This window comes from Uranotaenia lowii, chromosome 2 (genome assembly GCF_029784155.1).
Source record: "Uranotaenia lowii strain MFRU-FL chromosome 2, ASM2978415v1, whole genome shotgun sequence".
Taxonomy (NCBI): Eukaryota; Metazoa; Arthropoda; class Insecta; order Diptera; family Culicidae; genus Uranotaenia; species Uranotaenia lowii.
The window spans coordinates 173,712,916-173,733,561 of record NC_073692.1 but is presented as its reverse complement, the minus strand read 5'-3'; the positions used below and the strand labels follow the sequence as shown (position 1 = coordinate 173,733,561).

General features: G+C 36.3%; 1 protein-coding gene across 2 annotated transcripts in view; it reads left to right on the top strand.

The window, feature by feature from the left end:
- LOC129744051 (Krueppel homolog 1) overlaps positions 1-20,646 on the top strand; it is a 111,485-nt gene that overhangs the window by 69,155 nt on the left and 21,684 nt on the right. Inside the window, exon 1 of one of the 2 annotated variants that reach the window (XM_055736380.1) lies at positions 4,659-5,335. The exons of the other annotated variant lie outside the window; for it this stretch is intronic. Within the exon in view, the coding sequence (XP_055592355.1) occupies positions 5,248-5,335 (88 nt within the window). The 5' untranslated portion in view covers positions 4,659-5,247. Of the gene's footprint in view, positions 1-4,658; positions 5,336-20,646 lie in introns of those variants that run through there. 2 annotated transcript variants of the gene reach the window in all.

The following is a 20,646-nucleotide window of genomic DNA, read 5'->3' as shown; positions in this document are numbered from 1 at the left end:
ATCAAAAAATGCTCCGGAAACTGTAAAATAAACTAAATCCACTCTGTTAAACTCGACCCACAGCCGTAGAAAACAAACAAGCGGACTGCGCATCACAAAATGGCAACTTTTTTTCAAACAAATTGCGTTTGAAATTTAACCATTTTCTAAGTTTACCACCAGAACTTTTGAAATGCTTGAAATTTAACCGAAGACTATGGTTGAAAAACAACAAAAATCGCAGTTCTATCGGAAAACCCAGAAAATGGTTAAAAAAAAGTCATTTATGTTTAAAAAAATGAGCGTGCAACATGTTATTATTCGGAGTAAATTTTACTGTTGTTTTCGAAGAACAGGATATTTAAGTCAAACAGTTGCCGGTTCGCTTCATCTAAAAAAAGTTGGTCAATCTTTGATTATTTCCAGTTCTTTCCAAGGATCAGATTTCGGGGTTTGATTGAAAATACAACTCGTCTCGTTAACGGTAGACTTAAAAAGAGAGCGTTTATTTAATCTTCATCATTCATTACAACTTTTCCCGCGTAAATACAGAAGTTTAACGGGAAAAGGCTAGAAAAGTGGCAACAATAAGCACTCAACAAAAATGGGTACAATACAAAGGGTAACCCATCGACGACTGTGACGTTCGATTCAGGGTGACCATTGATGTTGAGATTCAACAATCTTATTTCTGAACAAGGTTATAAATGTTAACGATTCACAAAAAGTTAAGAATCTGAATCAATTCGTTAAACTCAGGCTTAAAAGTTCCAAGTTGGAATGCTCTGTGGAGAATATTTTTTAGAATTCAATGGATCGATTACGACATGCTCTTTTGTTATATTAAAACATAAGATCTAACTTTTCCTCACCTAATAAATAAAAGTTTTCTATGAATAAATGCCAACGATTTTTTGTGGATTTATGGATAATTCAGTGTATATCTTTGATGCCAGTTTTTCTTTTAACAGACTTTTTAAAGCAATGAAATATAATTTCACTCGTTTTTTGTTTCAAATTGAGTTACCCAATTGAAATGATAATTCGGCCGAATTCACCGAATAGTTGAGCTTAAGTAATATTCGACAGAATATTTAGACCAAATATTTATTTTTAAAATTTATACAATAAAATAACTATTAATTTTTTAAAAGGATTTTGGATAATTTATAAAAATATCCAAAAGAAATGTTGAAAAAGCTACACAATCATCAAAAACTTACGGTTCCGGTAAAACATCTTCGGTAAATCCGTGTATCTTTCACTGTAGATAGCTTTATGCTCTTATTATCGTTTGTTCCAGATTTTCCAGGCTTGTTTATAAATCCAATAAAGAATTCTAACTTAGTCAAATCTGGTCAGGATACCCAGATATTGGTGAAAACTTTCCGGAATTTACCCGTTTTTTTTTGTAAATTTTTTATTTAAAACGGTTCATACCTTAAAGTTTTAAGAAGCCAAACTCGTTTTTTCACAACTTATTTCTTAGCTTAACTTAGCCGGTTTTTTCTTTCGAATTATTTGTTAAATCAAACAAAAAACTCAAATTTTCTTTGAAATTTTTAGATTTTGTGCTCAATCTCGACTTAAAAAATATGCAAAATGGACTTTGATTTTTGTTTAATCCTTAGATATGATCTTAACACTGCCGCTGTGATTCAATGAAAACTTTAAATTTCAAATTATTTTCTTTTACTGTCCTCTTTTAGGGTAAGAATAAAGATTTGCGAGATTTATGCCATCTAAAAGCCAGATTTTTTTTTCACAAAAATTCAGTTTTAAGTTTGATACTCACTTTGTTCTAGGGTAAAATTTATCGTTGGAGAAATTTTCCAACAGTTTTTTTAAATTGCATAACCACAGGGGCTGAAAAATTAAATTTTTAGATCTTTATTGCTTGTAAAATTTTCACATTTCAACCACCTTTTCCCAAGTTTTGAAACATATATAGCTATAATTGAATATATTATTTGATAAAATTGTTCTAATATTAACTGAGATATTTCAACTGTTACAAAAATTACACTAGTTGCATATTTGCCAATTTGTTGTCGTTTTTTTTTCCAAACCCCTCCTTTGGACAGGTTTTATATTTCGTTTCTTTCACCTACCCAAGTTGTTTTCCTCGAAAATAATTCCTGAATGCACTCATTTTACTGGCAATCCTAAATGGTTTAAACTTTAAGACCAAACTTTCAATAATTTTTCATTAAGCATAAAAAACAATGACTTAATTAAAAATTGGTGTATGTTCAAGTTTTCATGTTTTGAGGCTTCTTTAAGCTGTAGCTTTTAACAACTGCTTATCAAACAGTTGCCATTGATGTAGATTGTTAGATTAACGTGATTCAAAGCATAGAGCACAAAAAGTAAGTTAAAACTATGATTGGCTTGATTTTATACCGATTAAAGTGAACCTCGTCTAATGACGAGTTTGGGCTTTGGCGAGTTGAATCAATAAAATCATTCTTAAATTCCAAATTTTATTCATAATGATTGATTGAAATAGTGGGCATAATTCTTTCGTATAGTCGTACAACGTCTTATTACGTTCATGAGCATTTAACAGCAAGTTCAATACCCAGGTTATGTTGAGTGGTCCAAAATAAGTCCCTAAGGAATAAAGTAGGACCTATTTTCGACATGGGTCAAATTGCAATTAAAACCAGTTATTTTGCTTTTTCGAGCTTGCAAAATAGTTTTCACTTGTTTTATCATAGCTGTGAACATGTTTATATTTGTAAAATTCATCACAGCTATGCAGCAAACCTCTTGAAAGTTGACTACAATAATGGCACATCCTCCTGAAATGGCCCTGATTCGGTCCAACTGTGAAAAATCAAAACTTTATTTTCAAATTTCTCTCCATTAACAGCTTACTTAAATTAAATTTCAGATGTGATTAGAATCATAAGAAGTAGCTTTAACTATATTTGTTCCAAATTTTTATAAATAACATGATTTATGAGAGAAATATTGGCAAAAAGCTACGAGGTGGTCCAAAATATGTACCCGGTCCAAAATAAGTCCGTTACCCTATGTTTTTGGCCTACATTTTATACAAATTTGCCCTTTTTCAACAAATTTTTCAAAAAATTGGCCTGATTTGCACGACCGTGTGGCAAAAAGTATGGTATGCTTAAGGTTATAGATCATATTTCCTTTTAACAACTATTTTGAAGATATTTTGCTTAAATTCGACTTTCATCTTATTCGATATCATATAAACAACTTAAAGTTGCTTGGCACCTATTTTGATGTGTTTTGTCCCAGATTTTACAAAAATCCACTCTCTTTTATGATAAATCCTTCAGTTATTGGTGACGTTTTGAAAATCAGAGAGCTCCCTACTTCAAAAAAAATCTTGAAATCATCATCTGATAATATCATCTGGTTGAAAATAATCGACTTCAAAACTATAGGGGCATTAAGATGGAAGAAATAAAAGGAAATTAAAATAATCGCTTTGTTTTTTAATTAAAAACTTGGCAGAATATTCGCTTTGCCGAATAGTTGAAAAAGTCAATATTCAATAATCGGTCGTTGGCAGAATACCTCTATTCGGTACATCTCTACCCGGAACTATAAAAAAAAATATACGCCCAAAACCACGACGCAAAACAACAACCGGGTCGCATAGACCGGAAGATGAAGATAAAGCAGCAGCACAACATCCATTAACAGCAATGGCAATAGCAAAGGCAGCAGCAAAAGCACTGTCGACATAAAGAAGGCACATGATGTTAAAAAAGCAAAACTGACCTAACGCACCGTTTGTTGCTGTTGTTGTTGTTGTTGTTATACACAGCACAGCATTACTTTTTTCGGGGCAATCCAAGAGGGGTGATGATTTTCCTCCCTCCCTCCCATTTGCCATTTCATGATTCTGCTGATGCACCTTTCCAACTCGACCGGCATCGAGAAAAGGAAAAGAAAATCATCGGAAAGAGCCGAGGCACCTTATGTGCCTAAACGTTGTTGTAAGTTTTTAGGTAGGGTGCGGTTTCTACGCACAAATAAATTCCCTACTGTTGCTCCCCGACGAGAAAATCTTCAGAAAACCAACGCACACAGTTACAGTCAAAAAGGAAAATTGCCGAAAAAAATTTATTTTTTTGGGAAAATCGATTTTTGCCAGCAACGGCGGCAAGACATTTCCACCCTCACTGACTTTTCATCCGTCTAATATCGCATTAGAACGCACTGATAACAAGAGGAAATTCTGCGTATCCAACCCATCGGAATTATTAAACATAGAAAAGTGCGTAAACCCAGCGAACGAGCTCGTGTTAGGTCGGCTCTCCCGAACCCAACCCGAATGCTCGCTTCGGAGCTTTCAGGGCGACGTTTTTCCCGAACGAGCCGAGCCGATTTCGGTTGCGATGTTTTGGCGACAGCAGCATAGAACATCGCGGTATGCTTCCAGCGCGTGTTTGTAAGAAGGTGGTCGGTTGAGTTTGGGTATATGCGATGCGCTTCTCGAAATTTTGGCCGAATTTTCATCCACATGCTCGCGGCAAGTAAACAGCCAAAAGTTGCCTACACCAATGGCTTCGGAGCATATGAATCGTACCGATGAAGGGGGTAGAGCTGCGGCTTTTCTGCTGTTCAACAAACCCGGGGTTTCGGGTCGGTTCAACACCAGCTAAGCCGGCCTTCCTCAGTCTACTGCAGAACGTCGTACGGAACTGATCGTGGGAAAAACGTTACCTTTTTTTTGTTCGGTCTCTCGAATGTGGTCGGGAAAATCTTGGAGGATGCTAGGAAACACTTTTTTTTGGGGGACAGTGTTTAAGGAGTGAAAAAAACAAGCGTGCAATTTTTTTGGGATTATTTTTCTTCGTTGGTTTTCCCTCTTGAGTGTTTGGATAAAAAAAAATGCAAGAGTAGAAATATGTTCACGGCCAAGGAAACATCATATATATGCCAGATCTTCCGGATGAAAATGAAGATGATCTGCAAAAGCAGAATGGGGAATAAGTGGATGTGCCCAACATAAAACAAAAGCAGCATTCAAAAAGTCGAAAAGCAAGAATTCTGCAAAAAATTAAGTGATCAGTTCAACAATATATTGCACAAATCTTAGCTAGTGAATTTAGTGTAAACAATATTTTTGATATCAGTGTTTAAACGAGAAGAAGATTCAAGCGGGTCCAACTGCCGTGGTTTTTTTTGTTGGATTACTACAGGATACACAAATCTGGATAACGTATCAATTCGGAATCAGCCACACGTAAAGTCTGAAAAGGAACCAATCGAGCATCAAAAATGGATCTGTGGAATAAACAACAAGACTGGATTAAGACTATTCTCACAAAGTCGGGAACCGAGATCAAGCAAGTGCCTGCTGCTGAAGGTAATGTTCGTTGTTCCGAGATTCAAAAAAGGATCTCCCACTCGCATTTCCATAGACTGGTTCACGGACCTAAACGATTGCAGTTTGTCTTTTTCAAAGACAAAATAGAGCGACAATATCTACCGTTTACTTGTCGCGCGAAAATAAATAATTTTAGTATTAATTACTCTACTCCTGTTTTTTGTTCGGTTTTTTCTAAGATTTTCGGCTATCCGGGCCAGACCGCAACTTTCCTGAATTTTATAATTCAATATTCGGACATGCCTGGTTAAAATCGGGTTACAGTTTAGTAGTACGTTATACTTTATTATAACACAGTTTTACCGATCGAACTTTTTTAAATTCGAAGAGTTCGAAGAAAAAGATTAAAAAATATTCAATATACTTATCTTAGCATATTGGTTCGACTGGTTCGTCTCAAAATTATTTATTTTATCTTCAATATCAACGCATCCGGATGTAAATTGAAAAGCTGTTATTTTATGAAAAAATTCTGATCAATTAACTTATTTTTTCAAGATCTTAAGGATCCTGTATTGTTAAACAAACTGAGTAAGTCGTCGCGATTTACAGTGAGGGGCAAAATAAAGTGTCCAAATTATTTCAATTTCTTTTATTTTTCTGGTTAAAATTCAACGCAAACACATCGTAATCATTTTAAAAATATTGTTTATTATGTTCTTTTCAATTTTTGTTAATGTTGCGCTGGAAAAAAAAGAAAGTTTTTCTGATAGATAAAAAACAGTTAATATTCCAAAAAAAAAATAGGGGCAAAATAAAGTGTCCAGATCAGTACAGCTTCAAATAATTCAAACTGAAGGCAAACAAGAACGATTTAATAATGGGTATGGCCTCCTTTAGCCTTCAACACCGCTTCAAGCGCTTCGGCACACTTTCAACAAGGTTGTGCAAGTGTTGTGGGTCGAGTTCCTCCCACGCATGCTCCAGGGCATCAAAATAAGTACTTTTATTTGTCACACCAGCCTTATCAATCAGAGCATCGAGGATGGCCCACAGATTTTCGATGGGGTTCAGATCAGGACTTTGTGAAGGCCATTCAAGGGGTTTGATGTGGCAGGAACGGGAAAATGACGTCATCAGATTGGCCGTATGCTTCGGATCGTTATTCTGCTGTAAAACGAAGCGCTCTTCGAGGCCCGTCTTGATGAGGGATACCTCGAGGTTTTCCGGCAGGATATTGCAATATGACTCAGCTGTCATTATTCCGTCAATTTTTACCAAATTGCCCACCCCACCCCAAGAAAAGCACCCCCACACCATCACGTTACTTCCTCCGTGCTTAACTGTTCCTTGGATATGGCGGTTTTGGAGCTCCTCACCCGACTTGCGCCACATATGATCCCGCTTCTTCCGGTTGAATAGCTCAAATTTGGATTCATCAGCCCACAACAATGTTTTCCTCTGAATCAAAGCAATCGAAAGATTCCTTTTAATTCATCCACGGTAAATGAAAAGTTCAGATACCGGTATTTTGATAGCAACTTACTATCTTCTTCAGTAAGCGTTTTCGATTGGTATCGAGCACGGAGCAACGGAGGAAGTAACGTGATGGTGTGGGGGTGCTTTTCTTGGGGTAGGGTGGGCAATTTGGTAAAAATTGACGGAATCACGACAGCTGAGTCATATTGCAATATCCTGCCGGAAAACCTCGAGGTATCCCTCATCAAGACGGGCCTCGAAGAGCGCTTCGTTTTACAGCAGAATAACGATCCGAAGCATACGGCCAATCTGATGACGTCATTTTCCCGTTTCTGCCACATCAAACCCCTTGAATGGCCTTTACAAAGTCCTGATCTGAACCCCATCGAAAATCTGTGGTCCATCCTCGATGCTCTGATTGATAAGACTGGTGTGACAAATAAAAGTACTTATTTTGATGCCCTGGAGCATGCGTGGGAGGAACTCGACCCACAACACTTGCACAACCTTGTTGAAAGTGTGCCGAAGCGCTTGAAGCGGTGTTGAAGGCTAAAGGAGGCCATACCCATTATTAAATCGTTCTTGTTTGCCTTCAGTTTGAATTATTTGAAGCTGTACTGATCTGGACACTTTATTTTGCCCCTATTTTTTTTTGGAATATTAACTGTTTTTTATCTATCAGAAAAACTTTCTTTTTTTTTTCAGCGGAACATTAACAAAAATTGAAAAGAACATAATAAACAATATTTTAAAAATGATTACGATGTGTTTTCGTTGAATTTTAACCAGAAAAATAAAAGAAATTGAAAAAAAATAATTTGGACACTTTATTTTGCCCCTCACTGTAGTTCAGTCATGGCTGCCAGAGAGAATGCTTGGGGTAGTATTGAAGTCGAAGTATAAGACTTATCGGGTTGACTTCTCATATGATAACACAAAACCAATACACTCAAGCTGAATGAATGAGCCAAAAGTTCAAAAAAGAAACTTATATAATCAGTTTTTGCATAAATTCATTTTCAACCGTAATAAAAAAAGCTGCTTAAAAGTTTTGAAACGTCACCAAACTGTATCAACCTTATACGTACATATGTTGTTCATATATCACTGAATATGGAAAAACCTTGTAGACCGGTATTTTTTTTCGGATTCATCTTCACAGAACGTTGACTTAAGGAACCGGTCCCACGAAAACTCCTGAAAAAAATATTCTTGAAGGTTGGCGTGCTACATATGTATATTCAGAAATCCGAGCTCTATAGGAATGACCAGCTGATCTCGGCCATGGCGCTGAAAATATCAACTGAGAATGTTAGGCACCGAGTTAGACACGTCATTTATTTTCTAAGAATGCCGAACGTGATAAATAGGAACTTGGAATTGATTTTTTTTAACGTTAAGAAAGATTCGAAAAAACTAGCGCTTTCTAGAAGTTTTGATTCAGTATCTATAAATTAAAATTATAATAAATTGTATCAAATTATATCAAAACGTTATATAAACCATGCCAAAATTTGATTATATGTTTGTATAAGAAGTGCCAAAAACTAGAAAGCCTACTTAAACAAATGATACCATTTATCTATTCAGATTAACTTTAGAAAGATACCGAAGGATCATCCAAACTAAGAAACCACAACTTGATTCTCAAGGCTCCAAATTTTGCATATTATCCATTTTCCTTTTATTAATTGAGGAGGTTTGCTTCGGAAGCATTATTGATGTCTCATCTACAAAGTTTTCGCTCCAAATTTGCATTTTTTGGTAGTGGCATGAGCAGATTCCGCTGACGAATCATTTAGACTGCAATTTTCTAGTGTTGCTAATATTTTTTTTACAGATTTCAAGCTTCCATAATACAACGTCTCTCAACAATTCATTTTCGTGGTTACTCAATCAATTTCCTAGTTGCGTTAAATACACGCTTCTGTTCTAGCTGTTTGGAGGTTCCAAACAAGAGTTACTTTCAAAATTTCTTGAGCTAATTGGAAATATGTACCCAATTTTGAACATGAATAGATTATTTAAAGTACTTGAAATACGATGAATTTTCAATTTCTCAAAACGATCACTGACGTATTTTCTCGAATTCCTTCCCTTTTACCTTGGATCTTGAAAGAATTAAATGTAGGATTTGAGCTTAAACAGTTATTACTGGTACACAGAAATTTTTTTTGACTATTACGTGTCACTAAAACTGCAACCTTTAAAATAAAACAACCTGTAATTAACTAAACCTGTCATTTTAAATTGTTTTCCTTCAAAGTTAAAGAAGATTCATTTATTATTACAGCAAATGTCCTGTAAAAAAGTTGTTCACTGAAAATTAAATGTCACGTAATTTGTTTTTCGACCTGTGAAATAACGGTAAATGTCCTGCTCCTTTTTGTTACAGGACATTTGCGTAATTTTACAGGAAACAATTTTTGCTGTGTAGAATTTTGTTAACTCACAACCACAAATCGTTTACAGAAGAAGGAGCAACAAAAAGTGTTTTTCAACAGGTTTTGTTTCACTGTTTTCTGGTTTGGCAAACATCTGTTGTTCTAATTTCAAAAACAACTCTTACTTGTGGTTCCGCTTTAAATTTGTACAATTCCCCAGAATAAATAAATAATAAATAATAATAATCTATGGCATCCAGGGTTGGTCGGCTCCTCTTAAACAACAAAGATCCGGATGAAAACAGCACTGTTTTCAGTTCGGCTGCCAAGTGCAATCCTCTTTCGCTGATCATGCTCCACTCGTTATCCAAGATAACACGAGCTGTAAGTGACTCGGACAGCAAGTGTGAGATCTCTCGCATCTGAGTAAGAGTTAGAGAATTTTAGCCAAGGGCGCCCGAGTGTTTCAGTAATACATCTCTGATCAGCGTTGCCAGATTGCAAACCGCTCAAATCCGTAGGTTTGACGACAATCAAAAATGTATTGATTTTGGCAAACTTGATGACCTTTCTTGTCTTTTGGTCGTCAGATACAATTTTCGTTTATCCGCAGAATTTCCTATATTTTTTTTTCGATAATCCGTAGAAAATCCGCAGATTTCGGACATCAATCCGTAGCTCCGTAGAAATGATAAAATTCGTAGACCGATGGAGAAATCCGTAGATCTGGCAACGCTGCCTCTTACCTCAGTGAAGATGGAGATAAAATTTGTTTTGACTCCCACCACACAACGTACAAAAAATAACAACAATTTCTTCCTCCCTGTCGTTAAAATCTTTACTTTACTTGGACAAAAAAATAGTCAAAAATCTGCACCGAAATGTACACCATCAGCAGAAAAATTGAATAATAACAATTTTATTAAATTTATTTGACTGATGATACCATTTCTGTGCTCTCGAAATTTCAAATTAATTACCAAAAAGAAATTTTTAAAATTCGGAAACTGTGATATTTTTCACTTAGTTGACCACCTTCACATAAATCTAAATTCTGTCCTCTAAATAAAATTTTTAATTGATTAGTTTTTTTAATTCCTATCTCAAAAGGTTTTTTGTGGTCCATTTTTTTCAAATGATGAAATCAGAACTAATCTGAATAAAATCCTAAAAATCTGCATCAATTTAATATCGTATGAACCGAAGATTACCACCGGTTGAATGGGTCAAATAAAGGTCGCAACGGCATACGAGATCATAAATTGGTAAACTTAAATACTTAAATTATATGATTTTTTATTATTTTGCTAGAATAGCTTTTAGCAGAGGAAACTTATTTGGAAATCTTGTTGTGCTATTCGAAAGAAAATCTAAAACTTTGGCCACAAAGATAGAAAATGGAGTTTTAATATAAAATTATAGCAAAATGGAAAGTGTATGAAAATTTATGAACGCACCATTTACCTAAATTGGTTCTGATAATTCTAGTTTTTAATTTAAGCAATCAAAACGTTTTTCACAATCAAATAGTTTATGAAAAAGCGTTAAAAGGATTAGGAAAATGAAAAAAGGGGCTAGTAAGCTAGGAATTACTTTTAGCAGTAGAGGAATATGACTGAATAATAATTTTTAGAACAGGATCAAAAACTAGATCGCACTAGTCAAAAGTGTTTCCTGATCATTCCCTCCCACCCACTCTCCAAAACCAAAATTATTTGCTAGGATGCAGAGGTAACTTCGGTCCTAAAGCACAAATTTACTTCTTTCATCCTTTTCTCTATTTTTTCAATCTATCTATTGACTACTAGGACGTGGCCGGCGCCGGTATTGATGGTCAAAGAGAGAGTATCAGTTTTGAGCATTGAGAATGTGTTGCTTATCCCAAGTATCATTCTTTTGACCTTTGCGCAAAACTGATAGCCTCGGTCAATCACGGAGTAGCAACCATTGGCGATGTGGAACTATTTCTACTGAGCCACGCCTGCGATCATGGGATTCGAAATGCATTTGATTCAATATCAACCATATCAATGAAGAGTATCAATGAAATTTATTAAGGCAATCAAATGAAATTTTTTAATTTGAATTTATTACAAAAAATAAATAAAGCATTTCGGGTTCAATGACCAATGGTGGATGTGAGTAGTCAATCAAGCTAAGCTAGCTAAGCTAAGCTAGCTAAGCTAAGCTAATAGCTTTTAGCAGAGGAAAATAGCATCAACATATTTTTTCACTGCAGAGACTAACGAAATAACAAACAGATGTACAAGCTCGAATAATAAAATTCCAGAAACCTTCAAATACTATCATTTGAACATCATTTCAACAAGTCGAATCAACTTTAGAAATACCTCATTCTTGTTATTTTATTCTGATCGCCGCTGGGATATATTCTTATTTGAGTTTATGGCATATCGGCAGTACCTCATTATTGGAAGGGCGCAATCGTTTATGATCTCAAAAATAAACCAAACAAACTTCGTAATAGAATAGACAGTCAAATTTATTCAACCTTGTTGTGTTGGTAAATTTATCTGGTTCATTTTACCTTCATTCTTTTAATTTTAGAAGCAAACTAACAACTTTGGACAAGCCAGAGAAGCCAGTTATTTTATCCAGTTGAGTTTAAAATTAATGATCCCACACAGCAATACAGATTCAAGGCTTCTCTAAGCGGACATTTCCCCGAATCATATCGACTTCTATTGAGCCTTAATGCTAGTTTGAGAAAATTAGAAAAAAAACAGCTGTAGGCTGAACATTTTCATTATGCAAATCAGAAATGTGTTACAAACCTTCAACAACTCGTCAAAAAGTTATACGACCCCATCATAACTGACTCATTGTTTGTTATTCTGTTTTGTTTACATTGCACTTTCTTCTTGACAGTTCTTTCCGGTGTCCTTGGAGACATCCAGTGGCTCAACTAAAAAAAACATAAAATTGATTCAAAACGCACAGTGGGACTTTACAAACGTTTACAGGCTTAGCTTGTACATCTGTTCATCTATGGTTTAACTACAAATTCGATTATAATTGAGATGTTTTGTTGAAAATCATGACAATTTAGATCGTTTTGCAGACCATTTATCAAAATTCAGGACAATTCAAGAGTTTTTGCATAATCAGGACAAATCTTGAAAAATCAGGATACTGGGCAAGTCATAAGATAGTGTTCAAAGACCAGCGTCTATTCTCGTAAACGTACAAAAAAGACTGTGTAAGCTCTCAGATTCCTCCTCCCCGATTTTTAAAAATATGCCTTATTTTGCCTGATTTTTGCGAACGTGATGAAAAAAAAAGAAGTAAAGAACTGCATTTGGTACCATTGCTAAAGTGGAAATGTGAAGCGGCGACCATCAAAAAAAGGACATCACTTTGAGCAAAATTTCCGTTACTTTGACGTAGCCTGATTTTTATTTCACCGGTCCTAATGAGCCTCTAGTAAACAAAGAGACGATTGGTCACGATTGGAATTTTCGATTTTCTGTCAGTGTCATTCAAATCGAGCAAAACCAAGCAGTCTTAAAGGCAGCCATACAGCAGCAGGATTGCAAGCCTATAATTTCAAAAGGGACCAGACTGCGCCTCTTTGTATGTAGTCTTTTCAACCAGTCCCTGATTAAAAAAAATGCTGGCAACCCTGTGCAATTTTCCCGGAGAAGGGAAATCTCTTCATTAGCGTATGTAAATGCTCTTGCAAGCTCCTCTGTGCTGACAATCTCACTATAGTTTACAGTGTGATTTATCTTTCCTCACACAGCTTGGGGGGAGCAGACGAAAAAAATTGCACTCTTTTTCACTGGACAAGCCGACCTGAGGATTCTTTTGCTTTTTGAAGTATTTTATATTTAAGTTTTAGGCTTCGTCCAAACTTTCTCCTATACGCTCAATCTTCAGTCAGTTTCTCCATATAAATAAGGAAATGGGAATGACTTGGGTTAAAAAGGGCGAATGGTTATAAGATAAACTTCACAAAACACATCCAGATTTTTTTTCCAATCATTAGAGCCAGTGAATTATAGAATTCAATTAGATTTATTTTGTTTCCTAGATCATCGTTGTAAACGAATTTAATAGGAAGCAAATCTACCTCCAAGTTGATTTTAGATGATGACACTCCCTACTTTCGCTGAAAATTCAGTTGAAATTTCAGCTTTTTCTTGTTTTGTGTTTTGTTAGCTTTTTTGTTTTGCTACATCCCACTCGGGGAGTGAACAAAAATGAATGTTTTATGTTTTTCTGTGTTGAGTGTTTTTGGTTTTTATATACTTAATCCATCATCTCAATCAAATAGCAAACGGATGAACCTCTAAAAGATAGGAAAAGATACAAAAATATTAAGTTCAAAATCTGATACAACTACTGCAATTTTTTTGAATCCAAACTAAATTTTGTAATTTTGTTGTACAGCCTTGTTATCTATGTAAGTTTATGAGAATGCTTTATATGAAATTTAACCATAAAATATATAATTTGAAAAATTTTCCCTTTCAAACTATACTTAAGATTTCAGAGCTTTTACCGAAGTGAAAAGCTTGAAGATTTCTCTTAAAAATTGAAAAAATATTCATTTACAAAACACGCGCGGTAGATTTCAAAATTTTCAACTCAGAAACCGAGCAATATCCGAGCTAGTTTAGCCAAAACTCAGAAATTATAGAATAAAAATCAGGAAGAAAAAATTGAAACATTATGTTTCTATCAAAAAACTTCAGCAGATTTTCAATTGTATTGAGGCTTCCATTAAATCGCACATGTTTGTTTTAGAAAAAAATTTCCGAAAATTGTCGCTTTTGGTCACAAAAATAAAAAATTTTAGATACTAGACTTTAGTTTTTTGATCGTTTTTGCAATTTAAGTGAAAAAAAACCGGCAAAATTCGAGCATTATTCAGCAATTTCCGGGCAAGTTCGGATAACACCGGGTAATCTGGCAAGCTTATTCTATATACTTATCTCTTTTTTTGTATGGGTTTATTATTAGCTACCTGGCTGTCCCGGAAAGGAAAAACAGATCGGGGGACAGAAGAGGAAAATTTACATGAGAGTAGAATAGCTTAGAATAGGATAGCGGCAACAAAGCCCTAGGGTTCTGAAGCACCAGTTGAGGGAAGCGTTAAGATAGTGCTCGACGGACTGGGACAATTGGGCCCTACTTGAGCTTCGAGTTAACCCAACCTCCAATTCAACCGAGCAGTAATAGTATGGTAGCAAAAGTTATCATATGCTAACGCCTCGATATCATTGACAGAAGGGTTCACTATCTTACCGTAGTTGAGTTAACCCTACCTGTCACCTAACCTTACTCAATTCAATAACTTTGAATTTATGATCATTTTTACTCGAGATTAACATAGATCTACCTACTAATAAAACATATTTCTCGAATTCAGAACAGAACGTTTAGATAAGAAGCTATCTTTCAATGCAGCAATTGATGCAATTTCGTTAAACACAAATAATCATTGTACCAAATTTTTGGAAAATTAAAAAATAAAATTGAGATTCAATTATTATCTTTTGTACTATCAAAATAACACGATAAAAACCATAAAGCAAATGGCGATGCTGTTTTTCTGAAACCCCTTTGCTAATTTTGAACAACTTCTCAAAACAACCTTCTTCAATCCTTGGTATGGTTAAAATGAATGTCAATTTTTAAAACCCCGATAATATTTTCCTGGACGAGTAGGTTCTTGTTTATAAAAATCATACCTTCTATCTTCTACATCCTTATTTGAATTCTAAACCTTATCGAGCTATAGATCGAACTACAAAGAAAGTATTAAAAAAAGAAAGATCTAGAATCAGATGGATTGGGTAATTGAAGATGTTTCCCAATGTGTGATTCTTTAGGAATTCAGAATAAATACGCGGCTGCTCTGTAACTATCTTAACAACTTTTATACCATAAAACAGAATTTCTAATCAAATGTGTCTATCACTCAAGCATTTGTAATAATTTTACGTTATACAAACAATAAAATAAATAGAATGATTGAATTAATAAACGAACTTAATAACCGGGCCATACTGCTAATGACAATGCTGTTCTTCTAAAATCTCGAACTCTTAATAACTTCACAGAGCAATTTTCTTCAATCTGTTTCGAATGAAATAAATTACACTCTTATTTATAAATCTCTAATATTATTTTCCTGGCTGGACTATCATCTATCTTTTACTTCATTAAGCAATATTAGGGAATAACACTACTTCAACATAATCAAAGATTCTATACACTATCTATGCCTGAGACTATTGTGGTGATGTCGGCGGTACTACGTTTTATGCTTTACTTCCTGTTTTACTATCTTCGTGACATTCCTCACTCTGCAATTACTAATTCGAATCATTTCCTGCCATTTTGCAACGAACATTTTGAATTTTTACTGTTTTCTCTGAAAACTCATGTCGAAACTCAAAAGTCTGGAAATGTCTGGAAATGTCTAGAAGAAATGCCAAAAGTCTGGAAGTCTGGAAACCTAAAAAAATATCTGGCAAAGTTCAAAAAGTCTGGAAGATCCAGAAAAAATCTGGAAGGTTGACATTACTGGGCATGAGAAAGATCACCAGTGCAATTTTTGGTAACTTTGTTTGCCAAACTTATTTTCAATATGCTGTAATATTGCAAACGCTAACAACAGTAGTATAAAAATATTAAAATAGAGATAATAGTTTACAGACCACTGTTTTCAATTCCATTTTATTCCTAAATTTCATTCATTACCCACTCTTCTCAAACGTGAAAGTTATTTACATCACGTGAATATGAATGGTATTTACATTCACATTATTGGAATATTTCTGTCATGACTGATCTTATTTTCTTGATCCAAAATAAATTTCGCCGTCCACGTTAATCAATGAAGTTTTCAAGCCTGATCAGAATACACATTAACGGCTAATGATTGAATATTTCGATCAAAAACTGACGTTAACATTGTTTTATTGAATTCTAAATTTATTTGTAGAAAGATTTCACCTGGAGCATCATTGAAATCACATAATTAAATTGCAAATCACTCAAGTTTGAACTGATCACGTAATTACCTATCAAACGATGTGAAACTCAGTAAAAGTCGCTTACTAATCTTTTCATTTTTTTTTTTTTTTTTTTGTAAATCTTTATTTGAAACGGCTCATACCTTCAGGTTTTAAGGAGCCAAACTCGTTTTTTGTTTTTACAATATTTTGCTTAGCTTAACACTTTTATTTTAAAGAGAAAGAAGATAGGAAAGGGAAATATGAAAATAAAAAAGAATTATAGACGAAGATCGATAGCTTTTAGAAAAAGGTAGATTTCGAACATGTAGTCCAAATCTAGCACAGCTAGTACATCTCTCACTGGAACATTAGGTGGTTTTCCTCGGGCCCGAAGGGAGTCAATTAAATTCGTTCTGGCGACAAGATGGACCTCACACGACCAGACAATATGCTTGATGTCATGGTAACCTTGGCCGCAACTACACAAATTGCTGCCAGCAATGTCAAAACGATAGAGTACCGCGTCTAAGGAATAATGATTGGACATGAGACGGGAAAATATACAAATAAAATCCCGACTCAGATCCAATCTATTAAACCAGGGTTTAAGGCTTACCTTTGGAATAATCGAGTGGAGCCACCGACCCTTCTCATCCTCGTCCCATTTGCGCTGCCAGTTGACAAGAGAGTTTCTTCGAACTAAGAAGTAAAATTCGTTGAAGACGATTTCACGGTGATATGTGTCGCCTTCCATCGCCCCCACCTTTGCCAGAGAGTCCGCCCTCTCATTACCCATTATCGAGCAATGTGAGGGGACCCAAACGAAGGTGATGGCAAAGCAACGTCTTGATAAAGCACTCAGAGTCTCTCGTATCTTCCCGAGGAAATACGGTGAGTGCTTTCCTGGTCTTATTGAACGGATTGCTTCAACAGAACTGAGGCTGTCCGTTATAATGTAGTAGTGTCCTACTGGCCTTGAAACGACGCTGTCCAACGCCCAGTAAATGGCTCCTAACTCTGCGATGTATACCGAGCATGGTGGATGGAGGTTATAAGAGGCGGTAGCTATTTCGTTAAAAACTCCAAATCCCGTTGATTCCTCTATAAGCGACCCATCTGTAAAGTACATTTTGTCAGCATCGACGTGTCTATATTTAGCATCGAAAATTCTTGGAATCAGAAGTGGGCGATGTGAATCAGGGATTCCACGAATTTCTTGCTGCATAGACAAATCAAACTGGACAGAAGAGGTGTCGTAGTCAGGGATGAAAACACGAGTTGGAGAGTACGAAGAAGGATTAAACTGCATGGACATAAAGACATGATATATAGACATAAATCTTATTTGAAGATTTTGCTCAAGTAGTCTTTCAAAATTTACGATCACCAATGGGTTCATGACCTCACACCTGATGAGGAACCGGAGTGATAATAAATTGAATCGATCTTTTAGTGGGAGTATGCCTGCCAAAACTTCAAGACTCATGGTATGCGTTGAGAGCATACAGCCCAAAGCGATGCGAAGACAACGATATTGGATACGCTCGAGTTTGATGAGATGAGTTTTAGCAGCTGACTGGAAACAGAAGCTACCATATTCCATAACTGAGAGAATAGTTGTTCGATACAATTTTAAAAGATCTTCTGGATGGGCTCCCCACCAGGTGCCAGTGATTGATCGGAGAAAATTGATTCTTTGTTGGCATTTTCCTTTCAGATACTCAATGTGGGCTCTCCAGGTACACTTGGAATCAAACCAAACCCCAAGATACTTAAAACACCTCGATTGAGTGATCGTTCTGCCTAGGAGTTGAAGCTTAGGTTGAGCAGGTCTACGTTTCTTAGAGAAAACAACCATCTCCGTTTTCTGTGGAGAAAACTCAATCCCAAGCCCCAAAGCCCAGGTTGACAATCTGTCTAAAGTATCTTGTAAAGGTCTGTGCAGATGAGACTCAGTAGATCCTGTGACAGACACTACTCCGTCATCTGCAAGTTGTCTTAGTGTGCAACCTTCAGAGAGACAACTGTCGATGTCACTTACGTAAAAGTTGTACAAAAGTGGACTCAAACATGAACCTTGCGGGAGGCCCATGTAAGAAGTCCTTCTAATTGAAATATCTCCGTGAGCAAAGTTCAGATGTTTCTCACAAAGCAAGCTGTATAAGATGTTGTTCAATAGTGGAGGCAGACCCCGAGAGTGCAACTTGTCTGACAACACCTCTATAGAGACTGCATCAAAAGCTCCCTTTATGTCTAGAAACACTGAAGCCATTTGCTCACGTTTTGCGTACGCCATTTGTATCTCTGAAGACAGCAAAGCAAGACAATCGTTTGTCCCTTTGCCCCTTCGAAACCCAAATTGGGTATCTGAAAGGAGACCATTTGTTTCCACCCATTTATCCAATCGGAACAAAATCATTTTCTCCATCAATTTCCGAATGCAAGACAACATCGCTATTGGACGGTACGAATTAAAATCGGACGCTGGTTTCCCAGACTTTTGGATAGTAATAACTCTCACTTGTCTCCAATCTTCGGGAACAATGTTATGCTCTAAGAATTGATTAAATAAATTCAACAAGCGAAATTTGGCGGCATCCGGAAGGTTTTTCAACAAGTTGAATTTTATTTTATCAACTCCCGGAGCTGAATTGTTACAAGAGAGGAGAGCAAGTGAGAATTCCATCATTGAAAAGCTGGAATCCAAATCACATCTGTTCGGAGACACACTTCGGATGATTTTTTGCACAGGTGTGGAATCTGGACAGATTTTCCGTGCGAAATTTAAAATCCATTTATGCGAATGTTCTTCACTTTCGTTCGTGGAAGAACGATTGCGCATGCTGCGTGCCACATTCCACAAAGTGCTTAAGGATGTTTCCCGCGATAAACCTCCCACAAAATTACGCCAATGTGCACGTTTTTTCCCCTTGATCAGGTTTTTAAATTGCTGCTCAAGAGCAAAATACGCGTTGAAGTTATCCAGGGTTCCGTGTTTCCGAAAAACTTTGAAAGCGTTCGATTTGTCCACGTACAGTTTAGTACAATGACTGTCCCACCATGGATTGGGAGGCCTTCGGCGAACAGATGGATCTGGGATGGGTTTCGTTTGAGATTGAACTGCACTTTCATAAATCAAGCGAGCAAGAAAAGTATATTCCTCCAACGGAGGTAATACATCCACAGAATTGATGGTTGAAATAACTGCGTCCGAGTACTTTTTCCAGTCGATGTGTCTTGTGAGATCATATGCCATGTTTGTTGAGTTTGAAGTGTTGACCCCATTGGTGATCGATATTTTGATAGGCAAGTGATCACTACCATTGGGATCGGGGATTACCTTCCACTGGCAATCCAATGATAGTGAATTTGAGCAGAGTGAGAGGTCAATTGCACTTTGTCTTGCAGGAGGTTTAGGTACTCGTGTTTTTTCACCCGTGTTCAAAATTGTTAAATTGAAACTGTCACAAATGTCATAAATAAGAGTAGAACGACTATCGTCAATTTGTTCTCCCCAGACAGTTCCATGTGAATTGAAGTCACCCAGGATCAACCTTGGCTCAGGAAGTACTGAGCACAGGTCCTCTAGGTGACTTCGATCCACTGCAACTCTATGAGGCCAGTACAAACTGACAACGCATAAGTCCTTACCTCTTATAGTTGTATGACATGCAACAGCTTCAATTCCTCCTGATAAAGGGAGGTGGATTCTATAAAAGGAGTGGCGCTTATTGATCCCCAAAAGCACCCCTCCATAAGAATCGTTGCGATCCAGACGGATAATGTTAAAGTCGTGGAATGGAATATCTGTTTGAGAAGAAAGCCATGTTTCAGAAAGGGCAAAAATATCGCAACTAGTTTCATGAAGAAGATGTTTGAACGGATCCAATTTAGGGATTAAACTACGACAATTCCACTGCAACACAGTGATATCTCCGACCTCTCGGCTTAAATTAGCCATCGAGAGAGATAAACACTGATAGAAAGGGCCAAGTTTGCATCAATTGCTTCAAAAGTGTCTTTACTATAGGGAGCATTGTAGTAACAATGCCTCTTACGGATTCAGATACGTTTAAGAACGAGAAAATTCCATTAAGAATGTCAGAAAGCTTGAAAAGTCCTGGCTGGGAGACTGATTCAGACAAAACCGCGTTAGTGGTTGGAGTACTCGCTGCAGCTGATGTCCCCGCTGTTGATGTGAAATTTGGTGGTGAAAAAGTCGTTCGGAATCCAGGAGGAACTAGTTTTTCTTTATTCGGAGCTACCGACTTTTTAGTGGAGCTGATTGGAGAACTAATAGTAGGGATTTTGTTTGGAACTTTGGAGGACTTGGAAGTTGTTTTGGCTCGTTTCCGTGAGTTTGCCACAAAAACGAAAGGGGTCTCTTCATCAGTGAAGTCCTCATTGTCAACTGGAAGCACTGAAAAAATGTTACTTAACTGAGGTTGAGTCGGGGGAGAAGCGCTCTTTAAAATAGCGGCGTAAGAACGATTGGATC